This window comes from Lepisma saccharinum, chromosome 22, assembly GCF_977018435.1.
Source record: "Lepisma saccharinum chromosome 22, izLepSacc3.1, whole genome shotgun sequence".
In the NCBI taxonomy this organism is placed as follows: domain Eukaryota; kingdom Metazoa; phylum Arthropoda; class Insecta; order Zygentoma; family Lepismatidae; genus Lepisma; species Lepisma saccharinum.
Window position 1 is genome coordinate 21,981,708 of NC_139250.1, and position 27,250 is coordinate 22,008,957.

Sequence of the window (27,250 nt, forward strand, 5' to 3'; positions counted from 1 at the left end):
CAGCTAAAAAAGATGTATGAAAAACCAGTGTGGGTAATAATGAATTATATCAAATAATTAAGATGTAAGAAGATATTGAACATACCTCTTGAGATGGTAGAAGCCATAATCGTGTTCTGTGAGCATCAGAAACGTCCTCATTGTAGGAAGCAGCGTGGTGAAACTGTGATCACTGTTTGCTATATGCTCAAGCAACACTGTGCACATCTGGATGAGAAGGTCACGAGAAGGTAATGAATTGGCAAGGTACACTTCTAACGACACAGAATCTGCTGGTATAAGTGTAATTTCAGTATCACAGAGTGACTGAATTACAGACACAATACACTCCTGTGCTTGAATGTGGGACTGGACATCAGACGGAGACTCGAGAATTGCACTTAACGATGACATCAGTCCGAGATACTTTTCGTCGGATTTTACGGAACCTCGTAACAGGTGGAGCACAGCAGACTTCACCGATGCATGAGTTACTAAGCAGGCCAGGAAAGTCAGAAGGCGAGCCGTGTGACCTGAGCAAAGCCCCGGTTTAACTTCGGGATTGTCTTGCGAAGCTACGGAACCATTTGCGGCTCTCTCGGATTTAACGCTCGCCTTTTCTCCCTTGTCCATTTCCAAGCTGGCGAGAAGGGTGTCCAACACTCCACGACTGACGACCAAAGCAGTGGGCGATGCCAGATCCGCCAGCTGAACACACACGCGGCGAAGAAGCTGCAGCAAGGGTTGGAAGCTGCTTCCGCTTATGGTAGCTATGAGGTCCTGGATGCTCGGTGCTAGCGAATGTAAATGGGCACTCCACAATTTCCTCCCGTTCACTGCTCGTGTCACTTCCTCGTCGGGCAACTGACCTTTAGTCTGCATGGGTAGGGGCAGAGGTAACACTTCAGACAATATCAACAGCCCCGGCACGAATGTAAAGGGTCCCGTCGTAACATACTTAACAACCTCTGACATCATGAGCGTCCACAAACTTTTATTCAGCATCTCTGATTCTGAACTATCTATAATTGGTTGCGTATATGCAAGCAATGTTTCCACTATTTCATGACAAACATGTTGTGCCTGTTGATAGAACAGTGCCGAGGTAGGAAAAGCATGCATAAGAGAATACGTTTGTAAAAGAACAGACACTGCCGTAAGATCTTTGAACTCTGTGTTACGGCAGTGAATCACATATGTTAACATCCTCCTTACAAGCTGCACAATGGGAGATACAAGGGATACTAATATTACTCCATGTTGGCCTACAAAGCTGGCCGAGTGAACAGCAGGTTGCTCGTAGAACTCGCACAACTTCTGAAGAATGGTCACAAAATTAGATACTCCTTCTGAAGCGTATAATTGCAAAATAACATACTTGTACTTCAGCTTGACATAGTCTTCGTCACTTTCACTCAAAATATCTTGCTCTTGGGATGGAATCCCAAGAAATTTCAGTATCCTGACAGCGGTAATTAATTCCGCTGGTAACGAAGGAGCATTTTCAATATTATTTTTCACAATCTCACACAAGTTTCCTATATCTTCATATAAAAACACTGATGTATTTTCTACAACTTTTATCCATGGCACTATTTCAAAAAGCTTACAATTCTCGTCAAGCACTGAAACATTCTGAAGCTCCTTTCCAAACTTCTGCAAAAATGGAACATAATCTGAATACTTTACTGTTAACACCACTAAATCCACAGCGTAACTCCTACCAGGAGATCGTTTCAGTTTTGGATCATTTATATCTCGATTTTCAATCCTTAAAAATGGCAGAAGGGCTTTCAAATTTTCTCCTCTACTAAGCACATGGACTATGGACAGTTTACCCACAGCCGAGAACACAAGACAGTAAAAATTATGCAAAGCTTCTACCGCTTCAGGATTATCCATGTCAAATGCAGGGCTACTGGTTGCATCCAAGAGGAAATCAATCTGCTGTAGAGCGAACATGCAATGTGCCAATTGCAATCCTAGTTGCTGCATAGACGAACTGTCGTCCACACCTTCGTCAGCTCGACCATCCTCGGAGACCTGAGACTGAAGCAACACCCGTAATATAGCATTTGTAGCACTTGCATTGGAGGCTAGGAAATACATTCCTAGATCGGACTCTAGAAAGACACCAATCACTTCCTGCACCAGGCTGATAATAGTCGTGCATGTTGCGGTCAATGGGCACGACAATAACAACAATAACATTTCTAAAAACTTCTGGCAAGTGTAGAATGCGTACAATGCTGGATGTGGATCGTACGGGCACGATTGTATTTCGAACTGTGCACACACTGGTAAAAATCTTTTCGGTTGCGATATCATCAACGGAGCATTCCTATGCACTTTCAGGATATCTTCCAAACATGTTACGATAACTTCAGCATCTTGATCAGACAGCTCAGCACCTGGCATCCTTTCTGGACTTACCTCGTTCGCCTGCCTGTTAACACCACCATTTACAAGACTGGAACACTTCAGGGAATCCAGCATGCACCTCACCGTTTGTCCAAGCCTTCCAAGCACTTCATACGTGTGAAGCTTTCTCAACAAGGAACTTATAGCGAACTTCACTCTAGCCAACTCCTTCCCCTGTATCAATTTAACAAGAATCTGATAGCCATTAATTCCACTATCACTCACTCCTACTATCTTACAATTCCTTTCGTCACTTGATTCTTGTCTCACTTCACAGAACTTCGACCGATCAAGAAAACGTTCCACAGATTTCTGGCATCGTAAACTGGAGTCGACAGCTTTTAGAATCATTAATTTGATTGACAAGGCCATGTAATCTTTCTGGTACAATTCCAAAAGTCTCCTGTGAATATCTTCGTTTAATAATCGTTCTATGATCTCCTCTCCACACAAACACAGGCTCTGAACAAGCCTGATTCCAGCTTTAATGTGTCTTACTTTGTACCCTGGTTGCGGCTGGCTGAGGGCCAAATCGAAGTTTAATCCAATTCTCACCCACTGCATCAACGTACCTACAGCATCTGAAAGACATTTAAAAATGGCTGAAGTTATCTATTGTCAATACACATCACATACAAAATAGTGCTTTGAATTGATGCTGATATTTGTAGGGAGCTTTCAGACCAAAGTGACATAGACTTCCTTCAGTCTGGAAAAAAGCATTCACTGCACATACACAACGTAAGACCTGAGGCAACATGATAGATGCTATGGAAAATACGGCTGTCTGATATGTGCAGCTTGTCATGTCACTTCAGTGTGAAAGGTTCAATTTATTTCTGAAGGTTTATTTCCACGTGACAATTGTCACTTCTCCCTTTGGTCTGAAAGATCCCTTAGGTCACTGAATGGTGGCTTTCAATGGATCGTTTGTGGACTATTTGTGAACCATGTTGAGTGAGCATAAGCTACATTGTACATGTTTCAAAATGATGTGAACGATTTCAACTCGATATATTTTATTTATAAATTATCAAAATAAGATAGAATTTTACACATATGTGAAACTGTTCAGGTTTAAGTGCCAATGGTTATAGCAAAGTTAACTCAAAAATGCTCAATGTGAGCAGCCTTCGCTACTCTGCACACTTCAATACGGTAATCTAACTCCATCCAGACACATTTCAGCAAGTTCTCATCAATGGTTGCACCGCAGCGACGCGATAAGAGTTGTTTGCTGGTGGATCTTTATGCAACCGTGTACGAAACCGACGTTGCACTCTCACAACCAACCTACTCTCGCAAAATGCTTTCTCCTCAACACTGACAAACATTTTACAACTGGTCAGCCTGGCACCTGGCAGCAGAATTTAGAACTATTGGAACCCTTTAAAAAAAACCTTAAGGATGAGTTTGAATGTATTTTACGGGATATTCGATCACTGATAATGTTGTATTGCTAAAGGCACATATTTTTGGTAAATAAAAAGGCCGAGTCTTCTGCCACGCACGTGTCAGCAGTAAGAATAAGCATCAGATTTGTTGCTGCCACGAAATTCGTCTGCTAAGAGGATGTTACAAATCTTAAGAACAGATTAAGACGAGAGAAATGCAAGTTTATGATTAGTGGGAATGAATGTACAGGTAATTTAGAACCTTTTTCTTTAGAAAGCATTTAGCGATATTATTTTAATGCTAATAGAACTTAAGCTAACTACGAGAGCATATAGGTTTATTATTAGAAGAATGCTGAGGGACCTAATCTTAAAACATTTTTGTGAAAGTAATCGCTACAACTTTACAGTGTTACAGACGTAATTGCATACATAGCATGATGAAATCACGATAAAACAAAGACTGAGTCTACTGCCACGCGCATCTTTTTTGAGGTTCCAGCAGAAAAAGAACGTGGAAGCAGACACTGCCAAATAAAAAAGCAAAATTTCGGTACAAAAATGGAGTCAATTTTGGGTTCAAAAGCGGTAAATAAAATGGAATTTCGCCGTTATAGCGGTAAAAAAGCTGTATATAAAATGACATTTTGGTTTTAAAAAAGTGAATATAATCCCAAATTTAATTTAAAAACTGCACTTACTACACAAAATAAACATATCCCTTCTAATAGCACATTAAATTATTACCAGGATATTAAGTTTATTCCTGTATAAAGGGGTCCATTTTTGCTTCTCAAATATTTACGGCAGCATTAATCAATTTTCCGTGAATTGCATAACTCTCAGGATACTTCAGACCTCAGAAAGAGTCGCGTCGATATATAAAAAGTAAATTTCGTGCTTAAGGGTCTATTTTGCATTTTGAGTTCATTTCGCATCATTTCTTGACAAAAAAAGGTTGGAAAATACACCTCACACCTTTCAGAAACATTAAAAATTAACATTACAATGTGTTATTTCACATTTCGTGTTTTTGTTAAAAACTAAATATGCATGCCTCTATGTATTGCTCATGGATAGAGGCATGCAAATTTCGTTTCTGACGAAAACACGAAATATGAAATAACATGCTGTAATGTTCATTTTTCATGTTTTCATGTTACAGCACTTTCAACTGATACCAATATCGATGCTTGAAAATTGTAACAATTAAAAGTTAATAAAAATATTGATTCATATTAGTGGGTGAGTATTTCACTCCAATTATTGATTTACCAGAGTTTTACTTTAAAGTAGGGATGGGCCGATATGAAATTTTGGCCGATACCGATACAGTACCGATACCGATAACCGATATTCTACCGATCCGATATAAAATTAGAAATGGTCCTTGAAGACCCTGAAATTTTCATTGATCTCCATAATAAATGTGTGTTTTGAGCTGATTGCAATGCAAAAGAAGTTGAATATTTAGACATTTACTTTTTCAGAAAGTAGGGCATGGATATTATCCATAAAAATTACAACAAAATGGCAGAATTTTGCACTAAATTATAAGATATTTATCGATATATCGGGATCAGTAAAATAATCGGTAATTTTACCGATAAACCGATACACTGATATGCTTATATTGGCCGATACCGATAGAGTACCGATTAGTAGGTCCCATCCCTACTTTAAAGTATTCAAAAATTACATCATAATATAAAAATACCTATGTAATAACAAAATTGAGTTTTTCCACACAATATTGGAAGAAAATTAATGGAAGCTTTGGATTTTGCATAACTTCCAATATGGTACTTAAGACAGTGTAAGTGTCACGTTTTTGCAAACACCACGATCGAAGTGCCGGACAATTATCAACAGGTATCAGTAAATAAAATCCAACCGATACTTTCTGATACCAATACATGAAAACGATTCAATCATTTTAGTACACTTCACACAATTGCAAATAAACTTAGATGCAAAATAATGTAACAGTTATTTTTAGTGGTTATTATTTTATTTTATCTGCTACGTTTCGTTCTGGTTTCCCAGAACTTTCTCAAGCTACACTAAGATATAGATACAAAAACCCAACCTCACATGGCGAGTCATTCTACACTTCTAAGGAAACCAGAACGAAATCTTACAGATAAAATAAAATAATAACCACTCAAAATAACTGTGTTAGATTATTTTGCATCTAAAAAAAGTGGTTATGCGAACCTTTAAGAAGAACAGCGAATAAACTTTAATTACTAACCTTCTTTGTCACTAACATGTGCCAAGCCTTTTGTCAAAACATGTGGGATCTGTTCAATAATGTCGACCCAGTCTTCCTGAATCTGAAGTGTTCCTCCCTCTCCTTGAAGGTTTAATCTACCTTGGTCAAGAAGCTCTTGAAGTTTCTGAGCTTCCGCAGAAAGGGACAAAGACTTTTCTGCAGGAAGACTCCGAATGTGTTTTAATTCTGCTTCGTATGATGAAAGGGCAGGACTTGTAATGTACTGCAAATAACACAATATTACTTATGTTACTGGCAACACTAGATTAATGCACAGGTGAAGTTCTGTATTTCAACGTTGCAATGTAAATCCATCGATTAATTCGAAGGACCACTTCCTTCTTTAACAAAGTTTACAGCATCCAGGATAGGGATGGTAGTCCATCACTGCTTTGTTTATTCCCAAAACCATCTTTGTACTAGATGCTGTAACCTTTAATAACAAAGACAGTGGTCATTTGAAATTAATAAGAAAACCAATTCAAATTTCAATGTGGAATAAGGAACTTCACCTGTGAAATACTAAAACCATGTTTAGTCATTTAACACAAACAAAATAACATCCTCAAAAATAAAAATGATGCAGTAAAAAGAGAAAGGGAATGGATGATAGCCTAAGTATGTATTTCTTAAGCTAGCCCTTTGCCATGTTTGATGTAAATGAAATTATACATGGATGGGGGTTAAGGAAGAATTATACTTATTGTGGTTAACTTCAAATCTATCTTGCAATATTTCGTAAGTGTTTCCGGTTCCTTCTACTTGGATGTCCAGGTATTTAAAAAAAAAAAAAAAAGGCATGGCAATGAGGCACACATAAGTTACCTTGACCCAAGCGTTGAGGTCATTGTTGATAGTCTACATATCCTACACCAAATCATAAATAAGGCTACCTCATTTTAACCTTTTTTCTATGTAAATTCCCACAAGGAATTGGAAAAAATCTGAACTGGAATGAAGATTTGGATTTCATTCCCTTGTTAGTACAACTTTCTTTTTCTTCACATTTTAAAAATGTGTTTAATCTGATTTACATTATCTTCAGTGTTTATATACAGATACAAGAGCTGAATTGCTCCTCTTCCATATCTTCTATATGGTAAAAAATGACAGTGGCCACACATAAGACGATATTTGAAACTTAAGTATTTATACTCAATAGTATCGGAACTCTACTTTTAACAATTATGAGTCCCCCACTGGGTATTGAATCTGGGACCTCTTGATTACAAGGTGACGTTAAAACTACACCATCAGTGAGGCTACTCGCAATTTCAAAGCAGCAGTATAATCTGTCCTCTTTCCCATCTTGATCATCTCTTCTCAAAATAAAAAAAGGTGGTCCCAGAAGTGATAGCTTATAGATGCTGAACATGGTGCGAGACTCATTGTACATACCTTGATCCATATAGCTACAGATTTACGACAAAACCAAGAAAAATCATTCTTTGAACCTAGTCAGCATGTTATCCTGTATAATGATTTGCGGCTTTTCCCTTTCAAAACCTGGGTGCACATTATACACACACACGCGTCATACATGCATAAGTAAATACCATAAATGTGCAAATAAATTGTTCAAGGGAAAACTACTGCAATCACTTGATTAAAAATATATATTAATTAACAATATTAATTAAGCAGACAGGATCTTCTTGGAATATTGCCAGTATTGGTTATCACAGTGTGGGTAAATTCATACTGGTCCATAACACACATAAAATATTTACAACGTGATGTTCACAGTTCTTACCGAGCCTAGACAGAAACTGTTGACAACAGATGGTGTGAAGTTTCTTCTTTTAATTCACACTAATGACATACACTAATATTTTCTTCACAATATTTTGCCTATGACAATCAGCTGATTCAGATTTTTTTTTAACTTACCACAAGTTTCTGCAGCTCAAATGTATATGGGTTGAAAGTTCTACTTATGTCTTCACAGTAATCTGGCACTTCAAATTCCATGTCTTGGTACTATGGCATAGGAAGGGAAAAGAAGAATTAACATTTATTAGCTACACAACAATTCTTAAAATACAGGGTGCGGAAAAAAGATCTGATGGTTTGTAAGTAAAAATAACGAACGTATTACACAACATTTGTATATGGCTATGTATTCAACAGATTGGGGTGCATGTGTCATTTAACAAGCAGTAAAAAATATCTTTAAAACAAAGGCTTAGGATTTGAAGATGACGTCATCCAAGTGGTGTCCATTTCTCGCCATACACTCTTCAAGTCTCCTGCCAAAGTTGTCTAAAACAGGCCCGAACATTTGATTTGGTACGGCAGCAGCAGCTGATCAAGTCACGCCCCTTCCCCCCCAGACACGTCCTCGCATTGCTGCGCACCAATGAAAACTGGCAGATCATTTTGCTGCATGCATAGCGAGAACTGGACACCACTTGCATGACGTCATCTTCAAAACCTAAGTCTTTGTTGAAAAGATTTTTTTTACTGCCTGTTAAATGGCACATGTACCCCAATCTGTTGAATACATAACCATGTACAAATGTTGTAAAAAAAAGCCCTCGAGTGAACAAATCCACTTCGAAAATGACTATATTTCTTGAAAAAGCGAAAATATGCTGAATATGACCGAAAATCCAAAATATGCTCTAACGTGAAGAAATGGGCAAATATGCCCTTATAAAGAACCTTAATTCAATTACATTCTTCACAATATGAATTTCTATATATTTAGGAAACACAGGAAAGCTTCAAGTATTACATCACCCTTACGAAAAAAAAATATATATGCTATGTCATGAAAATTCTAGCCCTAAATATGACCAAAAAAAAATGTTTTCTGGTTCTAACTGAAGGAAAATAGATTCATATCAGGTTTAGCATTGTTTTCAAGGCTGTGATAAGAATATGATTTTTCCTCAACTTCCAAGTCCTAATGATAAGTTTCAGATTTTATTTTTTCACTACTCAATCTATTAAGCATTCGTAGGTCATTTGGTTTCCTGCATATGGATATTATTAACAATTTTCCAGAAAGACTAATTTCAGTCTCTTTGTGTACCTCACTGTACTATACAGGGTGTCCGAAATGGGACTGACGGATTTTAAAAGTGTGTGGTTTTAATATGGACAGAGATAGGGAAGAGAGAAAACATACATTTTGAAGAAAACTCAAAAGGTTTTGTTTAGGAAATTTTCATAGTTGTACGACTACCGGTGACGGCGCTAGTATCGCCGAAATAAAAAATGGCGTCGGTATTCAAAAAAGCGCAATGCGTGTGGTGGTTTGCAGAGACAAAAAGTGTTGTTCAAGTGCAACGAAACTTTCGACGTGTGTACCACAAGGATCATCCATCAAGCAACAGTATCCAGGCGTGGAAGGACCAATTTTCATCGACAGGGAGTGTAGTGAAACCTCACAGTGGTGGTAAATCGCGTGTGTCAGACGAACGGGTGGAGTCAATAAGTGTGTGTTTCACACGTAGCCTGAGGAAGTCAATTCGCGCAGCGAGCAAGCAGCTGGGAATTCCAAGGTCAACTGTGCAGGATGTGATACATGAACGATTACGTTTGAAATTAAGCCTAACGACAAGCCAAAAAGATTAGAATTTGCCAATGAAATTCTACACAAGATTGATAATGACCATAATTTTCGTTTCGGCGATACTAGCACCGTCGCCAGTAATCATACAACTATGAAAATTTGCTGAACAAAACTTTTTGAGTTTTCCTTCAAAATGTATGTTTTCTTTCTTCCCTATATCTCTGCCCATATTAAAACCACACACTTTTAAAAACCGTCAGTCCCATTCCGGACACCCTATCCTTTTATATTTTTTTCAGATAGCCATTTGTTACAGTACATGGATATCATCCATCGGCATAATGTATAATTTCAGGTTTATCACACATCTTAGTATAATATAAAACTACCCATTTCAATTCCACCTCCAAACTCCCCCTCCTACCCAAACAACCAATTTGGGCATTAGCAAAGATAAGAAACTCAATTTTCATACATGCACTAAACATCGCCAATGAAAACTTCCATGCTCACCTGCCCTTCTGTTTCGTCCATATCTTCGTCGCTGATCTCTTCAAATTCTTCCACATCAAAATTTGCATCTTCAGCCACAGGTGGCACAATTGTGACTGGACTTTGTGTTACATTTGCTGGTGGTGTTTGTGCAGGAATGGCAGCAGGTGCAGGCGCAGGAGATGCTGCTGCCGTTTCCGGTTCTTGTTCAGGTTCCGGTTCCACAGCTGGTTCCGGTTCTGGTTCCATTTCTGGAATCTCACCATCTGATATAGCTTCAACATCTCCTGGTGACAAAGGCTCAAACAACGGCGGGTTTATATCTGTAACAGCAACACATACCTGTTATGAATCTGAGTTATAGAACTTTCTTTTAAAACATTCGCAACATCAGAGTAAATAATATAACGAGCATTAGTTATAACACATCCTAAAAATACAACTGGTAATTTATTAGTATCAGCAATATCGAGGACCTTTACAAAAACAAAAAACAAATGAAAAACATTGTTTGGAAAGATATTCACATTAGCATTTAAGACCAAGAATGCTTTCATAATTCCTGATGCTCAGAACATGCTTGATATTTTACAATACATTTTCAATTAATTCACTAGCATTTTTTTTATGAATGGAGAACACTTACTTTAATAAATTTAAAACAAAATAAACTAGTTTGGTTCCTAATACTTTACATGACTATTTTTTATTCTCTCACTTTCTCACTATCTCCTCTCTCTCTCTCTCTCTCTTTATACATCTATAAATTTGCACTACAAAATAACAAGCAAGAAAATTCTGATGAAACAAATATTAGTCTTAAGATAAGCTTTTGACCTGCACGCTAAAATTAAACGTAAGAATCTTTACTTCAACAAATGATTGTTAATCAATAGACTAAGCACTAAGAAACAGCCTCGGTACCCTTGACGCTCTGTACCCCCTAGAGAAAGTCAAATAGCTTGCATGGTTTACGAAGATTTTGTTGTTTATGAACGTTTTCAGTTGATTTAGCTCTCGAAAATGTGTTATTGTGAAGGAAAGTATGTTTGTTATCTTAGCATGTTATTTTAGCCCAAAAACATTTCCACAGCAGCAGCTATAATTTTATGTGGTTAGGTTAGGATTGTTAGGTTTGGTACTGATAGATATATTCGGCATGTTCTTTCGCTATTTCAGTGTACATACGAACAGTTTTTACTAACAAAAACAAGCGAAAGTACTCTGAAATTGCAGGTTTTAACTTGCATGGGCCATTCTTTGGGATCAAATATCTCTGTTATTTGGGCTTTCCTAACGCTGGAATTACTTTTACATTACGTAAAACATTGAAATCTGTCGATTAAAAATAAATTTGACGTAAATAGCCCCACAGCTTCTTCAATTAGCAAAAAATAAGTTATACAGATTTGGAGATTATCTATATAAGAACAAATACATATAAAGAATTAACTGTTTGGTCATACATTTATTTAAGACTGATATCAAAGCCTTGCAGTATACTGAAGTGATGTAAGTGATTAGAGAGAGGAGAGAGAGAGCGTGATACTTTTGAACCCTACCATTAAAGATATATGATAAAATTTAGAATATAGAGAATTTCTAATTATATGCTGGTAGAAGACATTTCACACACAATCATGCTCTGTGGCACATTTCCAACCCTTGTCCTCCGCAAATATATCTTCCCCACTGTTCCTATACCAGTTCTGGTCTAACATGAAGACCTTCAAATTTCATTTAAACTACACACATGAATATTCCAAATACTCTATCAATATACTATTCTGTAATCTCTCTCCATCTATATATAGCAGCATAACATGGCAAAAAAAAAATCCTTACAGCTAATTCTCCAATTTACATAAACATTTCATTCTTGCGTCAACTGGCTTGTTTGAAAAGAAAGAATAGTAAATGCATATTTCTCCAAAATGTAATCAAACCCTGAAAGAAAAGTGAATGAAGTATCAATGATTGTTTTGTGGAATTTAATCCTGAACAAAACAATTCCTATTATCCTTCCTGATATAAATATGCCTACTCTGACACGAATGTTGAAATGCCCAGCTGAAATTTGAACATAGAAAAAAATCATACTTTGTTGCTTCAAACAACATTCAATAGATGAACCTCAGGTGAGAAGTAACAAAACAAGGCAAAAACTATGAGAAATGGATGATGAAAGTGTTATGTTCTGAATGGGATGCATTCTTACATAAGAAGAAGTCGCAGTAAACTTGTGCTTCACTCATAGCGTGCATACCAGATGACAAAATAATGCTTTAAAAAGGATGGGATTTCAAATCATAGTAACACTGTGAATGAAGTGCCTCAGTGAATAAATTTTTGAAAGTAAAAACAGGTATTTTTCTAGAGCAAGCACATGAGAAATTGCACACTAAGAAAAACATTGGATAGAAATTTGCTGAAATAAAAAAGGTGAATTTTGACTGAACAATTATTAAAGTTATGTAAGTTTCTGAAATCCAGTAGTACAAAATGGCAAACATTTATAGACGTTGGTCGACAAACTCGCCTAAAAAATAACACTAGGAAGCTTAAAAAAAATAGTGTGTTATCGTCCTAAATTAAATGGCTAACTTGCACACTGTAAAAAATAAATCAAATTAATAGTCCTCTCATCATTATATTAATGAAAATAAAATGTACGTATTGCACGAACTGAAAATCAAATTCAGTGGTATATGATCTAGACTGCAATGGCAGATAGATGAGATGGAAATAAATATGCAGTGTTAAATCAAAATCATCTCACAACATATGTTGGTTAAAATAACAGAAAAGGAGATCAGTAAATGCTTCATGTAAGATTGAAAAATGGTACAAATATATAAGCACACTGGACAAAAAAAAATTGACCCTCTGGGTAAACACACAATCTTTATATTTGCATTGAGGAGATCACTATGAATGGCAGTCTATTCAGTCAATAAACAGGTTGTGAGGTGACAATTGTATCTGTGGCAAGCAGATTTCTGATGTGCGTTTTTCCTGTGTTCAGGATGGGTCAGAAGGTTTAACCTGGCACAACTCCCGCCAAAAAACTTCTTTGTCGTCAGCCACTGATTTCGGCGCAAGCAAGCAAACGTGGCGACAGGCCATGCTGCAAGTAGTCATTTGGGTATGCAAGCACAAATGTCTCCACCAGCAAAACATTCACGTCAATGGCAATGTGGCAACAAAGGACTGAGATTCCCCACGTGAAGGAAATGGTAGGCAAAGGACAAAGCACGTGCTGTCTCCAAAGCATCCGCCAATGGCTGAAAAGGCACACGTGATGATGGGAAAGTTGGCTTGCAGAAAAAATTCTATGGTTTGACACCAACTCAAGGTTAAACCTCCTAGCCTATGGTGACTGGCCAAATTAAGTCATTGCATTCCTGTACACAGTGTACAGGAAGTGGCAGAAATTGCTGGTTTCATACAGTGAAACTTGTTTTACGCATTACACATAATGCAGGCATGCGAACAACGATAAAAAAAAAAAGTGCTCACAGACAGGAATCAACAGTTAGTGTGACAGCTCATGTCAACCAATTGTTTTGCAACATGGCAACAATTGCTCCAAAACATCAACGACAGGCTCAATTTTGGAACATACGCTACGAAGGGAACTCCATGTCGTGAGCATCTGGAGTACAGTAGTCTGAAAGAAGCCAATGCTTACATATGAACACAAAACAGCATGACTGCGATGGGAGACTCCACAAGAACTGAACAGTAGCGAACCGGAAATGTATCATATGGTCCGACAGGTCCAGTTTTTTTCCTTTGCAGCAATGATGCCCAACAAAAAGTGCACCGCCGAGCACAAAGATGTGGGTCTCTGATGTTCCGGGGGTGCTTCACCTACCAGAATTGGGCCCTTTTGTTGGAACCAATATTGACTTAAACAAGCAGGGCTACATTTGACTTCTGGATAAATAGAGGCTGCCTTTCGTACAACACCTCACTCACAACTAGACCTCAGATTTTAGGTTTGTAACCTATTTTTTTCTTTACAGGTCTTTACAGTTATGTAAGAAATAATAAGTTATGTCAGCATTTCGTTAAAAAATGCAACAACTGATGAAGTTTTTTAGTGCCTAAAAGAGCCTATTTTGCTTGTTAGAACCTATTTTAGGTTTATGCGCCTAAATCAAGCCTTTTTTTAAGTTTTTATATGTTTTTAAAGGTTTTACAGGAATTGTATGTCACATTTGCTTTGTTTTGTCACGACAAAATTCCATGACGAACGTGTTTGAAACGTACTCTCTGTCGATTTCCCTTCCTCAAAGTCCATGGTGATTTTTCAAAGCTCTAAACAAAGCAAAATGTCGGGTGCCACTGTTACATGTACAACCAAAAGTGGTCTGATCTGTGTTGTCTTGCTCACTTTCACGTCACTTCGGAGCTTTGTGGCATTCACGCTTTGCAAACTAACATTTCAGCATTGAAGTTTGCACCATTGACTATGTTTTGGTTGAAAGATTATGTTTATTACTTTTTGTCTGTGATCCTCGCAGACAAAATTGTGGAGATTGACTGTGGATAACATGAAAAAAGATTTTTGCCTAACTATACAGAGAAGAGTGGATTTTAATAGCACTTTCTAATGGTAAGTTCTGCCATTGCCGTAGGGTTAGGCAACACACATAACATTATGCAAGATAGTGTGTATTTCAGGATATAGGTGTCCCAATTTCATTGCCGGTGACTATACATAATCAGCATTTTTCAGGAATTTTGAACTATTTTAAGTTTTTTTGAACTCACTTCAAGATTTTTCGAGCCTAACTTAAAATTTTTAGGACCTATTTCAGGATTTTTAGGACCTATTTTAGGATTTTTAGAACCTATTTTAGTATTATTGGAGCCTATTTTAGAAACCTAAAAGCACACTTTTTAGAACCTAAAAATCCGAGGTCTACTCATAACCCAACTTTGAACACACACATTTTTCAAGATGATAACTGTAGAGTGCATCGGGCAAAAACTGTGATTCATTTGATGAGTTCTTTCCTTCTTCTCTGGGCAGCAATGTCCCCAGATCCGAATCCTATTGAAGATCTGCGGGACTACTGGAAACCACAGGTCAAACGGAACAGGGATATCCACAGAACGCTGCTGAACTTAGCATGGGAGTGACTTCAAATCAAGGTGAGCCACATCCTCAGACTTGTAGAGTCTATGCCATGGGCAACTACTGCTGTCATTCGGTCAAGGGGAGAACCAATTACATATTGAATACAATATCCTATAGATAACTATTTTTTTTGTCCAGTGTGCTTATAAAGAAAATTAAAATACAAGAAAGAATGACTGAACATATGGTATGAAGTTTCTTCATTGTCTGAAGTTTAAAAAGTACTAACGAACAACAACTTAACATTATTACAAAACCGAAAGACAAATTTCTGCAAAAACGTTTCCACTGTGAATTGCAAGTACACATGTAAAAATTCGAAAGAAACCACTGACAAATTATAATATATCATAGACTTCTTTTGACATCACATTGCTTTTATTGTCAACAGATAAATAGTACATGGCATTTAGCATTTGGTAAGAAACTACCGTTTTAAAAACTGTATGCACAAACGAAAAAATGCACTAGTAAACACCTTTTTCACTTTTTTACACTGAGCACAACACTTTTCATGGCAAAACTTGCAATCTCTTCTTCCTTAAAAACCAGACTTCATGTTTTTGGTGAAGACAGAAAAATAATGCATTTTCAGCTTCACGGCACATAAACAGCAGCACCTGCACACTTCACACGTGAGGTTATTTTTCATCTTTCCCTCTTCGTAAGCACAAACGTCAAAGTAACTTGAGACGTCTCGATATGTTTTAATCATTGTTTACAAACGGATTCCAACATGATACAGCAGGTCGCTTAATGGTTAATGTTTTTAGTTTGTGGTTTTTCCTTTCTTCCTCATGCTGCATACCTAGAAATTTCTTTAACTGTCTAATAATACTTTTATTACTCTGACACAATAATGTGAAGCATTTCTCAGCATCTCTATCACACATTATATAATAATTGTAATATGCAAGATGTACAGTCATGGACACAAACTCAGGGATTACAACACATTAGTGTTCATTACTGTACATTAAATACTGCCTGCTTACATATGATGTATGCATATAATTAACACACAGAATTATCTCCTTCCTGATATAAGTTTCTCTTAAGCTAAATGCACCTGCCTTAGATCCAGATAGCTATTAAAAACTTAGAAAAATCAGCACATAATGAGAAATGTGATCCAAAAGCAAACGAAAGATAGTCTATCATTGACTAAGCAGCACCAGTTTATATTGAACATGAAATGTAATTTTATGGCCTCATTTAGTTTTATGTATGCATGTGAATGAATGAAAATTAAACCAAATCAGCACTGTTATGCTTGAACTAAGTGAGAGCTGACCAAAAAATCACTCTGTAGTTAGTTCTCTAGTTCCACACAAAAATCTCTTTATTTATCTGCATTGACCGTTAAAAACATGCAAACAAAACGTAAGTAAGAAGAGTGCTCAACGAATGAAGACTTATATCCAGTTTAGACCTTGTTAGTCAACAAAATATATTTAGAAATTTTGAAAATGGCATCAATGGCTTCCTAATAGACTGGAACCAAGATGAAAGATGTCCAAAAACAATCACAATTGGAGAAAAAAAATTCACGAAGACTGACATAGTGCTGTTGTATTAAAGGTGGTACCCAGTGCAGATTTCCACGCATTGAAGAAGATTGATTGGTTTCATTTTACTTTGCATTTTGTGCCACTTTTGGCTAATTTGCTAAGATGGGGATGAGTGATGATGTGTTGAATGGACACTCACAAACAGGCCCAGGCCCAGGCCGGGAATCGAACCGGGACCCCTGGCGATGCAGCACGATGTGCTAACCACTCTGCCACGGTGGGCGACACGTTATATGAAGAATTGAGATACTTTATAGATACGGTACCTTAGAATGCACCACAGTTAATCTGTAATTTTGCCATGAATGGACCCCAACAAACCTTAATAATAGCTATCGGAAGACACTAAAACATTCCCACAGAAGATGAAATGTGGGTCATGTTACTTGAGACCACAATTTTCTCCATCCCTTCAGCACTCAATAGAAAATTATGGTTGAAAATATACACAATTCCCGAGTCATACTACTTTCAGCAGTAGCACTCAAAAGTTTTAGAACACTACGAGAATAACTGTTAAGTCTACATCCAGAATCATCTTTTTTCATTGTATTATTATTCTCAATTGACAACGTGAAAGTGATCAATTCTTTCGCTGTATTGATCATATTCAATGCAGGCACACGTGGTGTTTTTTCTTCCCCCAAAAAGGAAGAAAAATGGAAGGAGAGCCATTTTCAGACCAGGATGCAATTTGCATTGAAGTACTCACTTCCTGAATTTCCAAAAGCGACTGCTTTAAGTTATGAAAATTTAAATGAATAGATGGAAAATATTTTGAAAAGTACTACAACAATAACGATATTTTACACAGAACTTTTAGAGTATCTTTTATCATCATTAAATAGTTGAAAAGGATGATACCCCGAACGTTTGACAATTTGCCTTCCAGATGTAAAAACACATTTGTCAATTTGCAATTTTACTATATAACATAATGTATTACCATCATTTTCAAATTTACAAGAAATTAACAATGCACATTTCAATAATTGGTAAGTGCCTAGTAGTTTGAAAACTAAAATATTTACAATTAATATTCTCACAGAATACTAAGTATTAAGTACTGTCAATATAAAAATCTATGTCCTAACTATATTAATTTAACATTAACATTAATTTGTCAAATAAATAATCAGCAAAAAGTGCTGACGTTCCCAAAAAAAGTAAGTCTGATTCACATACTTTATAGAGGAAATTTGAAAAAAAAAAACGTTCCCACTGATTAAATACATTTTATGAAACAATAATGCATACTTCTTTTACCTATCCCATTCCTGGAAAAATATGTCAATTTCAATTAGATTTGATAGTTTTGTTTCTATGAAATTTATAATGTCTTAAGGAATGCTCAGTAATGATTTATGTAACTAAGTTACAATATGTTTCTAAATCAGACTTCTATATATAATGAAAGAGCTGGTTTGAAAAACTGCAACCAGATAATACCATTCTAAGAATGTAAGTAGGGTCTTTTAAAAATTGTGCATCTAGCACAATGTATAGCGACAAACAAAGTGAAAATTTAGAACATATAATTTTAAGATGGACGCTGATGATCTGAATGAGATATTTTTATTTGAACAGAAAGTAGAATCTTTGTATGTTCTACTTGTCAACTACAGTCTACCATCAGAGTCTACCATCAATCTTTTATACAGTGCCATGGTAATAATGAAAACTACTCCTATATTCTACCATTTCTTGATAACCTCGCGTAATACTCCTTGCATATTTTGAATAATCCTGTTCAAGAATCGTGTTCATCATATAGTAAATTACAACACAGAAATATACTCACACCTCTCAAGGAACGGAGCTCTTTAGCGTGTAAATATACATGAACATATAGAATAAAGCAGATGTACATTAACACAAAGAAAAAAATATTCTCACGGAAGTCGTAAGAAAAAGATTACAACCTAATTCCTGCTCTTCGCATGAGTAATGGAAGTTTTGAAAATTGAAAAATCTATTGAAGAATTTTTTCCTAAACTCTCACTGCAGATGGGAAACCCCCTTTCAAAATACAACTACTAAATGCTTCATGAAAAGTTGTAACTTACCAGACATCCAGTAAAACCAGGACCTCAAGGTCATGTCTCACCCTCTGGCAGTAAGCGTCATCAGCCACCAGGTACACCCAGCAGCGTGATGGGGAGATTACGAACTTATATGTACGCATGAGGACAGAAGACTGACTGCACCAAGAAGTGTATGCTTCCAAAATAGCAGAAAGCTGAACGTTTACCTTGCGAGATGACAAATGCGTTTCTATTCTCTTCTTGGATTAACACAGGGTAATGCTTCCATTTTCAAGCGATGGGAAGAATACTCAAAATGGTGCAATCTTCAGAGAATTCTTCTGTATCACTTTCATTATAGCATGAGAAGTAGGGTGTCATTCGTAGGCACTATCTAACTGGAGGACGCACCAGGTATGCATTTTCCCCTCCCTCTTTTCACTGTCTAAACACTTACGTTCATTTTTAGAAAAATAACTTGCCATAATTCATTTTCCACTTTTAAAAAAGGACAACAACACAGCCGAAACATCAACCAATGGGGGACGCACAAATATACAACATCTTCACAATGATAAAGGATGCACTATATGCTCGCTGCATCTTCATTATTTAACTGGATCAAACTTGTGAAATATTGATTAAATCCTAGAAATAAGAGAATATGCACTGAATGCGAAGGTCCACTGTTTTTTTCTAAAGAATGCACTTCACTTTGGATTTTACTTATCCACCACACTAGACAACTCTCACACACCACACAACTCGGTAAGATACAATTTACTATATCTTCAAGCATGAAGGCAAAGCATATGTGATGCCAGAATAACGTAACATATTACTCTAGGAACTAAATGTGAAGAAAAAAAAGCTCCTGTAATTCATTTGTCAGGATGGAAACATACTTAATGGCTATTAGGTATCAATTCCATCCTCAATGTGAGAACACCTTATGAGATTCTCTTCAATATTTGACAGTAGTGCAAGTTTTATACATTAACGCACACAAACCAAAGGTAAAAGATCACAAACAATTAACAATTGATGTCATCTTTCCTTTAGACAAGTGGGATCAAAAATTTCCACTGATAACATCATGGGGTTTTTAAAACAGCAAAAAAAAAGTGCTTTCTTTTTCATTTTGCTGTGACTCTTACTCCTGTTACCTTTCATCTTACTACTTGTTGTACATTTTGAGTAATAAAATATCTATTGCTTATTACTAATACATGTACACATGTACATACAACTACACAATTATGAGAAATTTCTTGAGCTGCAACTAACTATATATTACACAAGACTAGATATAAGGAGAATGATCTCTCAAGGTCAAATTTTTGAAGTCACAAATGGTGAAAATATCATGATGATTCTGGAACTTTGGGAGGGGTACTTTTTAGTCCATATGATATGGCAAATGTGTATGCAGAGAATGAGAAGTATAGAGTTTTACATTGAATTAATTGTGAACCGGTATGAAGATAGATGACCTAAGCAATTACTCTGCCAATCTTCATTCTAAGTAAATTAAATAAGTAAGTGGTTTCTACCTTTTGGGTTAATTGCAATGATGAAGATGAAATGAGAAAATGATACATCTATGCCTTACCCAGGGTTCGAACCTGGGACCTTTGGCCGACCAGGCCAGCAAATGTTTCCAATGATGTTTACAGTTTGAGATGTGAAAATGAACATAAGGTTCTGATATACAGGGGAAGAGTAAGACTTAAAAAATAATTGAAATTACTAGGGGGAAGTTTCAGTAATTGTTACAAAATGCCAAAACTTCTTATGATGCAGAAAAGAACAAAAAAGATTATGTAAAAATAAGTGAAAGGGTTTTCCACCTATTCTTACACAGATTTTCACAAATTGTACAATTTCTGCAAAACAAATGTACACATTTTAATGAAGACTAAAGTTAACACTCAAATCACACTGGAAAAATAGACATTTTCCAGTACGAATGGGAAAATGTTATATCATATACAACAGGAAAATCAGTTAAACAGATTTCTTATAACTATAATAAACCATATGCTTAAAACTCTTCACATGTTTTGCCACAACCTTCAAAACTTTGTTATGAATGTGACGATGTAAAATGGGGTGGGTATCTTGGATGTGCGCTGCTAGCTCCTTGTAGATATGATTCCTTATACCGATATATTTCTTCACTGCATCTTCATTCCAAATGCATTCACAGCGAAATATAATGCATTTTGTGGGTAGTAATCACAGGGGACTATTTCAAGAAAAGCTATTAAGCATCACTCACATAACACAGATTGACAGAACTTAGCTGAACTTGATTTGCTTTAAATAGAAGAAAACAATATATCTTCACCACAGCCGATCGCTAAGCACTTTCACCTTAGTCGAAGCACTGAAGATTCCAAACGCAAATATTTTTCAGTAACTCCTTCACTAACACTACAATAGAATTCATTAAGTAACATCCAATGGCACTTAGCATTATACGTATATATAATTAAACATATCAATGCTTGTTTCCTTTAGGAAAAAAATATATTAAAAAAAATTACATGATGTTCTTTTGTGAGCACCTGTATAAGGTTCTATTTTAGATATGATTAAAGATTACGATTAAAGATTACTTAAAAGAGAAAATGCCAGTCTGTGTGGCAAAGTGGTTGGTGTGACACAGCACGAAGAAAGAGGTCCCAGGTTTGCTAAAATCGCTACACAAAGGCCCCAGGTTTGCACAGTGGGTACAGTATGGATACTGGGTACTTTCCCATTATTACGAAATTTGTAATAAATTGAAACATTTAAGTTTCAAAATATAAAATAGTCTTGTCTTACTAGTTGCTTGGAATTTTTAACTTCAGTGTCTTTGCCCCTTAACTATTTGCAGTCACATTGATATTGCACTAATTAAATCTAGTGCATTTAATTAATAACATTAGTTACCCACTTCATCAGCTCATCTTTCATCACGATTAGCCCAAGAGGCAGAAAAGTGATATAAACAGTAGCGGCTTCTGCCTATTCGCACATGCACACCAAAATAGTTCTGTAATACAAATCATTATAATACTCATTTAGTGATGCTGATCACATCACCCCCACTCACGACCGAATCAAGAAAGTGTGGGGCGTTACCCCAGGAGAAAAAGGTGGACTATGAAGAAGTTATATATGACATCGAGGAAACAGTGCTCCAGATAAAAGAAGAGGCAGAAAGGGACAAGATTAGAAGATAGCAGCTATATTGAAGAAAGAAATTGAAAAGCAGAGAATATTAGATAATTTAAGTCAGAAAGAAAGAGAAGGCATGAAGAAAACCAAGGCAAGAAATTATATTGTGGTGAAGGCAGATAAGGGAGGAGCCGTTGTAGTTATGGAAAAAGAATGGTACGAGAGGAAGTATGAAGATCTAAGAGGACAGCTACGAGGAGATTTGTGGATCAGAAGAGGATTTAGAAAGTGCATAAAGGAGGCAGGAAGACTACCAAGTTTGAAAGACTTTCCCAAGATACACAAAGAGAAGATAAAATTGAGACCAGTAATGGATTGCAGGAACAATGTTTTGGAACCCTTGGAGAAGAAGTTAAAGACTATAATTGGAGTGTTAGTGAAAGAGCAAGAAAGCAGAGCAGTGAGGAACAGTGAGCAGGTGGTGGAACTTATAAAAGGACTGGAGGTGAGTGGGGACAAGACGACAATGTTTAGTTTAGATGTAAAAAGCATGTTCCCGAGCATCAAGAGGGGACACACAGTGGAAATTGTTACAAAGAAGATGGGACAAGAAATAATAGGAGAATGGGACGGAGAACGTGTGAAAGCTCTGCAAACTGTTTGGGATAATGGTTACTACAAAGTGGGGGATAGAAAAATGAAAATGAGTGAAGGCCTAAATATAGGCTCTTGTTTAAGCCCAGTGTTAGCAGAATTGGTAATGAAAGAGTGGGAAAAGAAGGTGATCGAAAAAGAAGGAGGGGACAAAATAATTCTGTTCTGCAGATATGTGGACGATTGTTTCGGCATATGGAGGGGAACAAGGAGGCAGCTGGACATATTTGTCAAAGAAATAGAAGAGGAAGCACGAAGAATATTACTGGAGCTTGAAATACGTAGAAGAGGAAGAGAAGATAAGTTTCCTAGATACAATGATGAAAAGGGAGAGAGGAAAGAAGATTGAGTGAGACCACTTGGCATCAGAAAAAAGTGTGCAGCAGGGGTCTTCTGTCACAAAAGAAGTGATGTGAGTGAAGGGACAAAAATAAATTTTATAAAGAATATGGAAGACAAAATCAGGAAAATAAGCATGAAAGAAGAAGAAAAAGAGCAAAATAGAGAGCCTATGGGAGCAGCTAGAACAGAATGGGTACAAAAAGGAAGACAGACTTGACGTAAACAGAAGAAGAAGGAAGAAAGAAGATAAAGACACAGGAGAGGGGAAGAGAAGGAAAAAGAGAGGTGGTTTCGTATAATGAGTATGGGGAAAGCCACAGAGACAATAAGCAAAGTGCTTAGAAAAGCGGGCATAAAACATACAGAAAGGGAGGCTGCAGCATTTTAGGGATTACGAACAAGAAGAAGGAAGAGGAGGGGATTATATATGAGGTTCAGTGCAAGGAATGTGATAGTGTGTACATAGGGGAATCAAAAAAGAGACAAAGACAGGTTACGGCAACATAAGGATGATGTAAGATTGAAGAGGGAGAAAAATGCTATATTTAAGCACACAATAGAAACAGGACAAGACATAGAATGGGAAAAGGCTAGGAGGATAGGAGGGAGAAGAGAGGAATAGTGAGAAAGTGGAAAGAGGCAAAGGAAAGAGAGAAAATAGGAAAAGAAGAAATAATGAACTGGAATGGAGAGGAGTGTTAGAAAGAGTAGAAAGGATGAGAGAAAGGAAGGAGGAAAGAAGAAGAAAGAAGAGTGGGGGAAGAAGTCCAGGAGATAAGGAATCTGTTTAGGTCCATTAGTGGAGGAACTGATAACTCTCACCAGGTGCCTGTCAATCACCTGTCAGGAGATTTCACACTCAGGAATTCCTGACAGGAAATGTTCTTAAGATAAAGACTGGTGCCTTCATCTTGTTTTGTGTATATATAAGATGATGTTTTGTAATTTTCATCATTCTAGTGTGAATATTCGTCTAAAGAAGACCCTGTTAGAGGTTGGAAACGTTACATTTTTAGTGTATATATTTTCTATACAATAAATTCTGCCTTGGTCAGTATTTTAATGTCTTATCAACCCCCCTATATGCCTTCATGGTGTGGTGCTAAGAACAGGGGAGCACTTTACCTTTTTTTTTTTTTACCACCATCTCCTCCACAACACCAAATGTTCCCATGTCACTTCACTTGCTTCACTTCACCAGCGTCTGCCTCGCTTCTCGCATAGACTGTAGCACAATCGCACAATTCAAATTGTGTTAGCTCCTACATTGTTTGCAGCATAGAAAGAAAACTGATTGGCTCGCACAACAGCTCGTGTGTTACTATCACCAGCCATGCGCCACAATGTACTGTTGCAATCCCACTCCATTTGAGGCAAACCATACATCATTTCAAACCAAGGGATTTTTTAGTAAAAGGAAATTTCAATGGTATCTTTGCCATCTCACCCTGTTCAGAGCAAGGCAGGGGCAAGAAAGAGGGAGGGGAAGGGAAACCGATGTTATAAACATTGTTTTGCATTGCATACAGTGAAGCAAGGAAGGAAAGTTAGCTACAAAGCATGCATCAACTGCAGTAATAATATGAATATGATTGAGAGAAAAGACAAATTCTGAAGTACAATGCAGGCTGAGTGGAATGTCATTTTTGTTATATAATTATTATTCTCTTGATAGTTTACAATTGATTTTCTGCATGTGGTAGTCAAGTTGGTTACCTTGTTTGATGTATGCAAATATTATTATTCTTGTTCCGTATTATCAGTGAAGCGAGGAGGAAGTTTTTACTAAATACAAATCAACAATAATATTTATATTGTAGATCAATATTTCTGTGTTTAGAGTAATTTTGTAAGGTTATTGAATGATGAATTATCTACAGCCCAATAACATCTATCTTCTCATGATGGACGGAAAAATCACTGAGGTATTTCAAATTTGTAAACAATTCATATTTTAAAATTTTTCATTAAATACAACTCTGACTCAGGTGGTCATAACTTGGGTTACCAAAACATTTAGCATCATTATATACACAAAAACTGGTATGGTATGTAATTGAGAGGAGTGCAAGAGGTCTGGATATGAGGCTGAAGTGCACATCCATGGAGCCAGACCAGCAGCCTCCCCTGGTCTGCAATGTATCTTGAGGGCATCAAAGAAGACAAAATAATTCAGGTTACATACACAGCCAAGAAAATTATGACTACTATACTATATATACAAACAAAAACATATGTTTTACCTACCATAAAAGTGACTAATTCACTAATTAACTGCATTAATTTAATTAGTGCAATATCAATGTGACTGCAAATATTTAAGTGGCACAGACACTGAAGTTAAAAAATGTTAAGCAAACAACTAGTCATACAAGGCTATTTTATATTTTCAAGCTTAAATGTTCCAATATTATTATAAAAACATAATAGTCCTAGCGTATGGAAACAAGCATTGAGAGAATACTTTTATGAATACTAGAAAACTGGGGTACACTAATAGGTGTCTAGTTGTGTTCAGAAGTTGTTTATAACGTGATGTAAATTGAAGCATAAACAAAGTTAATTTGCCTTCATGGTAAACATTGTTAACGAAATATTCGTTACCATTAGGCATGCATAATATATATGTGCATGCTTCAAAATACATATATCTTTCAGTCAAGATACACTGGAAAATTTTATTCTTATCCCACTGTAATGTTACACTAATGCACTGTTGTAAGAATGTTAATGAATTATAAAACTTCATATTACTCACTCATTTTGTTGTCACTATTATAACTAAATACCAACTTGTACAAAATGCATATTCCTTAATTTTCCTAATTTTCAAATAAACCTACGTACTTCCTCAAAACAAAGAAAAATAAAATATATAACAGCATCAAGTTGCTGGATATTCATAAAAACTTGCAACTATAACATAACAAGTTAATAAGTATTCTCCTTCATTAAAACAAGATTTAATGTAAGGTTAAGTGGATATTCTGGTTTCCTGTGCCTCTGAGGAAGAATGCAGATGTCTTTAAAACTTTCTTCAGGAGTATCAAGAAAAATTTTTTGTACAAATTGGGAAATTGGCAATAACGCACAATGTTGGTTCATTTTCAGACTCTGTTGATGTTGCCCAAACTCACTTCCAAAATTCCTGCAGCATATGTGACAGTACTTTATAAGAAACTAACAATCAAATGAAATTTCCAACAAAAAAATTATCATCGGAACCACATCTCGCGTACATATTATTCAAAATATGAGTTCAAAAATAGTAAAACTTCACCACTGGGCTGGCATAGTTGCAAAGTATGCATTTTTTTTTTGTTTGTCACACACTTCTGAATCCAATATAATACAATAAATAATGCAAATATATTTACCTTTGTGGGAAATCTAACATCACAGTACGAAATGTACTCTTGAATGTTCTATTGTGTTCAAAATATATACTAAAATATAGACATATAAGTAAAATTGAAGAAAATTTTCTGATTTGATATTTATATAAATAAGCATACAAATGAGTGTAAAATTCTGTCATTTGGTATTTATTTTATGAATATGAAGGCATAATTTATACAGAGTTACCATAAAAGAATTCCACTTTGAATGACATATAGAATCAGAATTGTTACACTGATAGATGCACAACATGCATAGCAGCACAGAGTTGCGATGAAGTTCATTCATGACATTAACATCATGTGCTAATTTGAGTGCAAATTGCATAATTTGCTTGGAATAAGTAAGTCTATGACTTCAAATTATTAATTATTCAGGTTCAGAAATATAATTTTTTTGTGCAGAGTAAACAATTGCCCATTCCACAACCTTGAGAATGCACTGGCAAGAAGATCGCAGTGGTAAATTATTAACTCATGTTCCCTTGCACAAATGAATGTCTTTTATTTTTTCAAGGCCATCACTAGCAGTAATCTAAATGCTTGTTGTGGTAGAATGGAACATCACGAGTTCTATTCACAGACTTAAAAGTTTGACTGTCTGTCCCATGCAGTTTAGGTACAGTTTTTAACCAACAGCTAATTTCTGATTTAATTGTAATCAGCCCTTATCACTGGATTCCAGTTGCTGATCAAACCTGGGATCTCTTGCATTAAAAGGAAAAGAGCTATTATTTTCACCATGATATAGTGTCCTTACCCCCTTCCCTCTTCTTGACAAACCCACAAGTGCCACGGTTGACAGTCGAAAGCACTGCCACATCTTTTTACCTCTTCTCGTCTATCAGTAACCAGCTCTCCTCTGG

At 36.3% G+C, this 27,250-nt stretch overlaps 1 protein-coding gene across 1 annotated transcript in view; it reads right to left on the minus strand.

The window, feature by feature from the left end:
• vir (VIR_N domain-containing protein) overlaps nt 1–27,250 on the minus strand; it is a 91,226-nt gene that overhangs the window by 29,701 nt on the left and 34,275 nt on the right. Inside the window, exons 7-10 of the mRNA XM_083143792.1 lie at nt 10,103–10,404; nt 7,960–8,049; nt 6,049–6,292; nt 86–2,981 (exon numbers count right to left, since the gene is read on the minus strand). Of these exons, the coding sequence (XP_082999918.1) occupies nt 86–2,981; nt 6,049–6,292; nt 7,960–8,049; nt 10,103–10,404 (3,532 nt within the window). The remainder of the gene's footprint in view (nt 1–85; nt 2,982–6,048; nt 6,293–7,959; nt 8,050–10,102; nt 10,405–27,250) is intronic.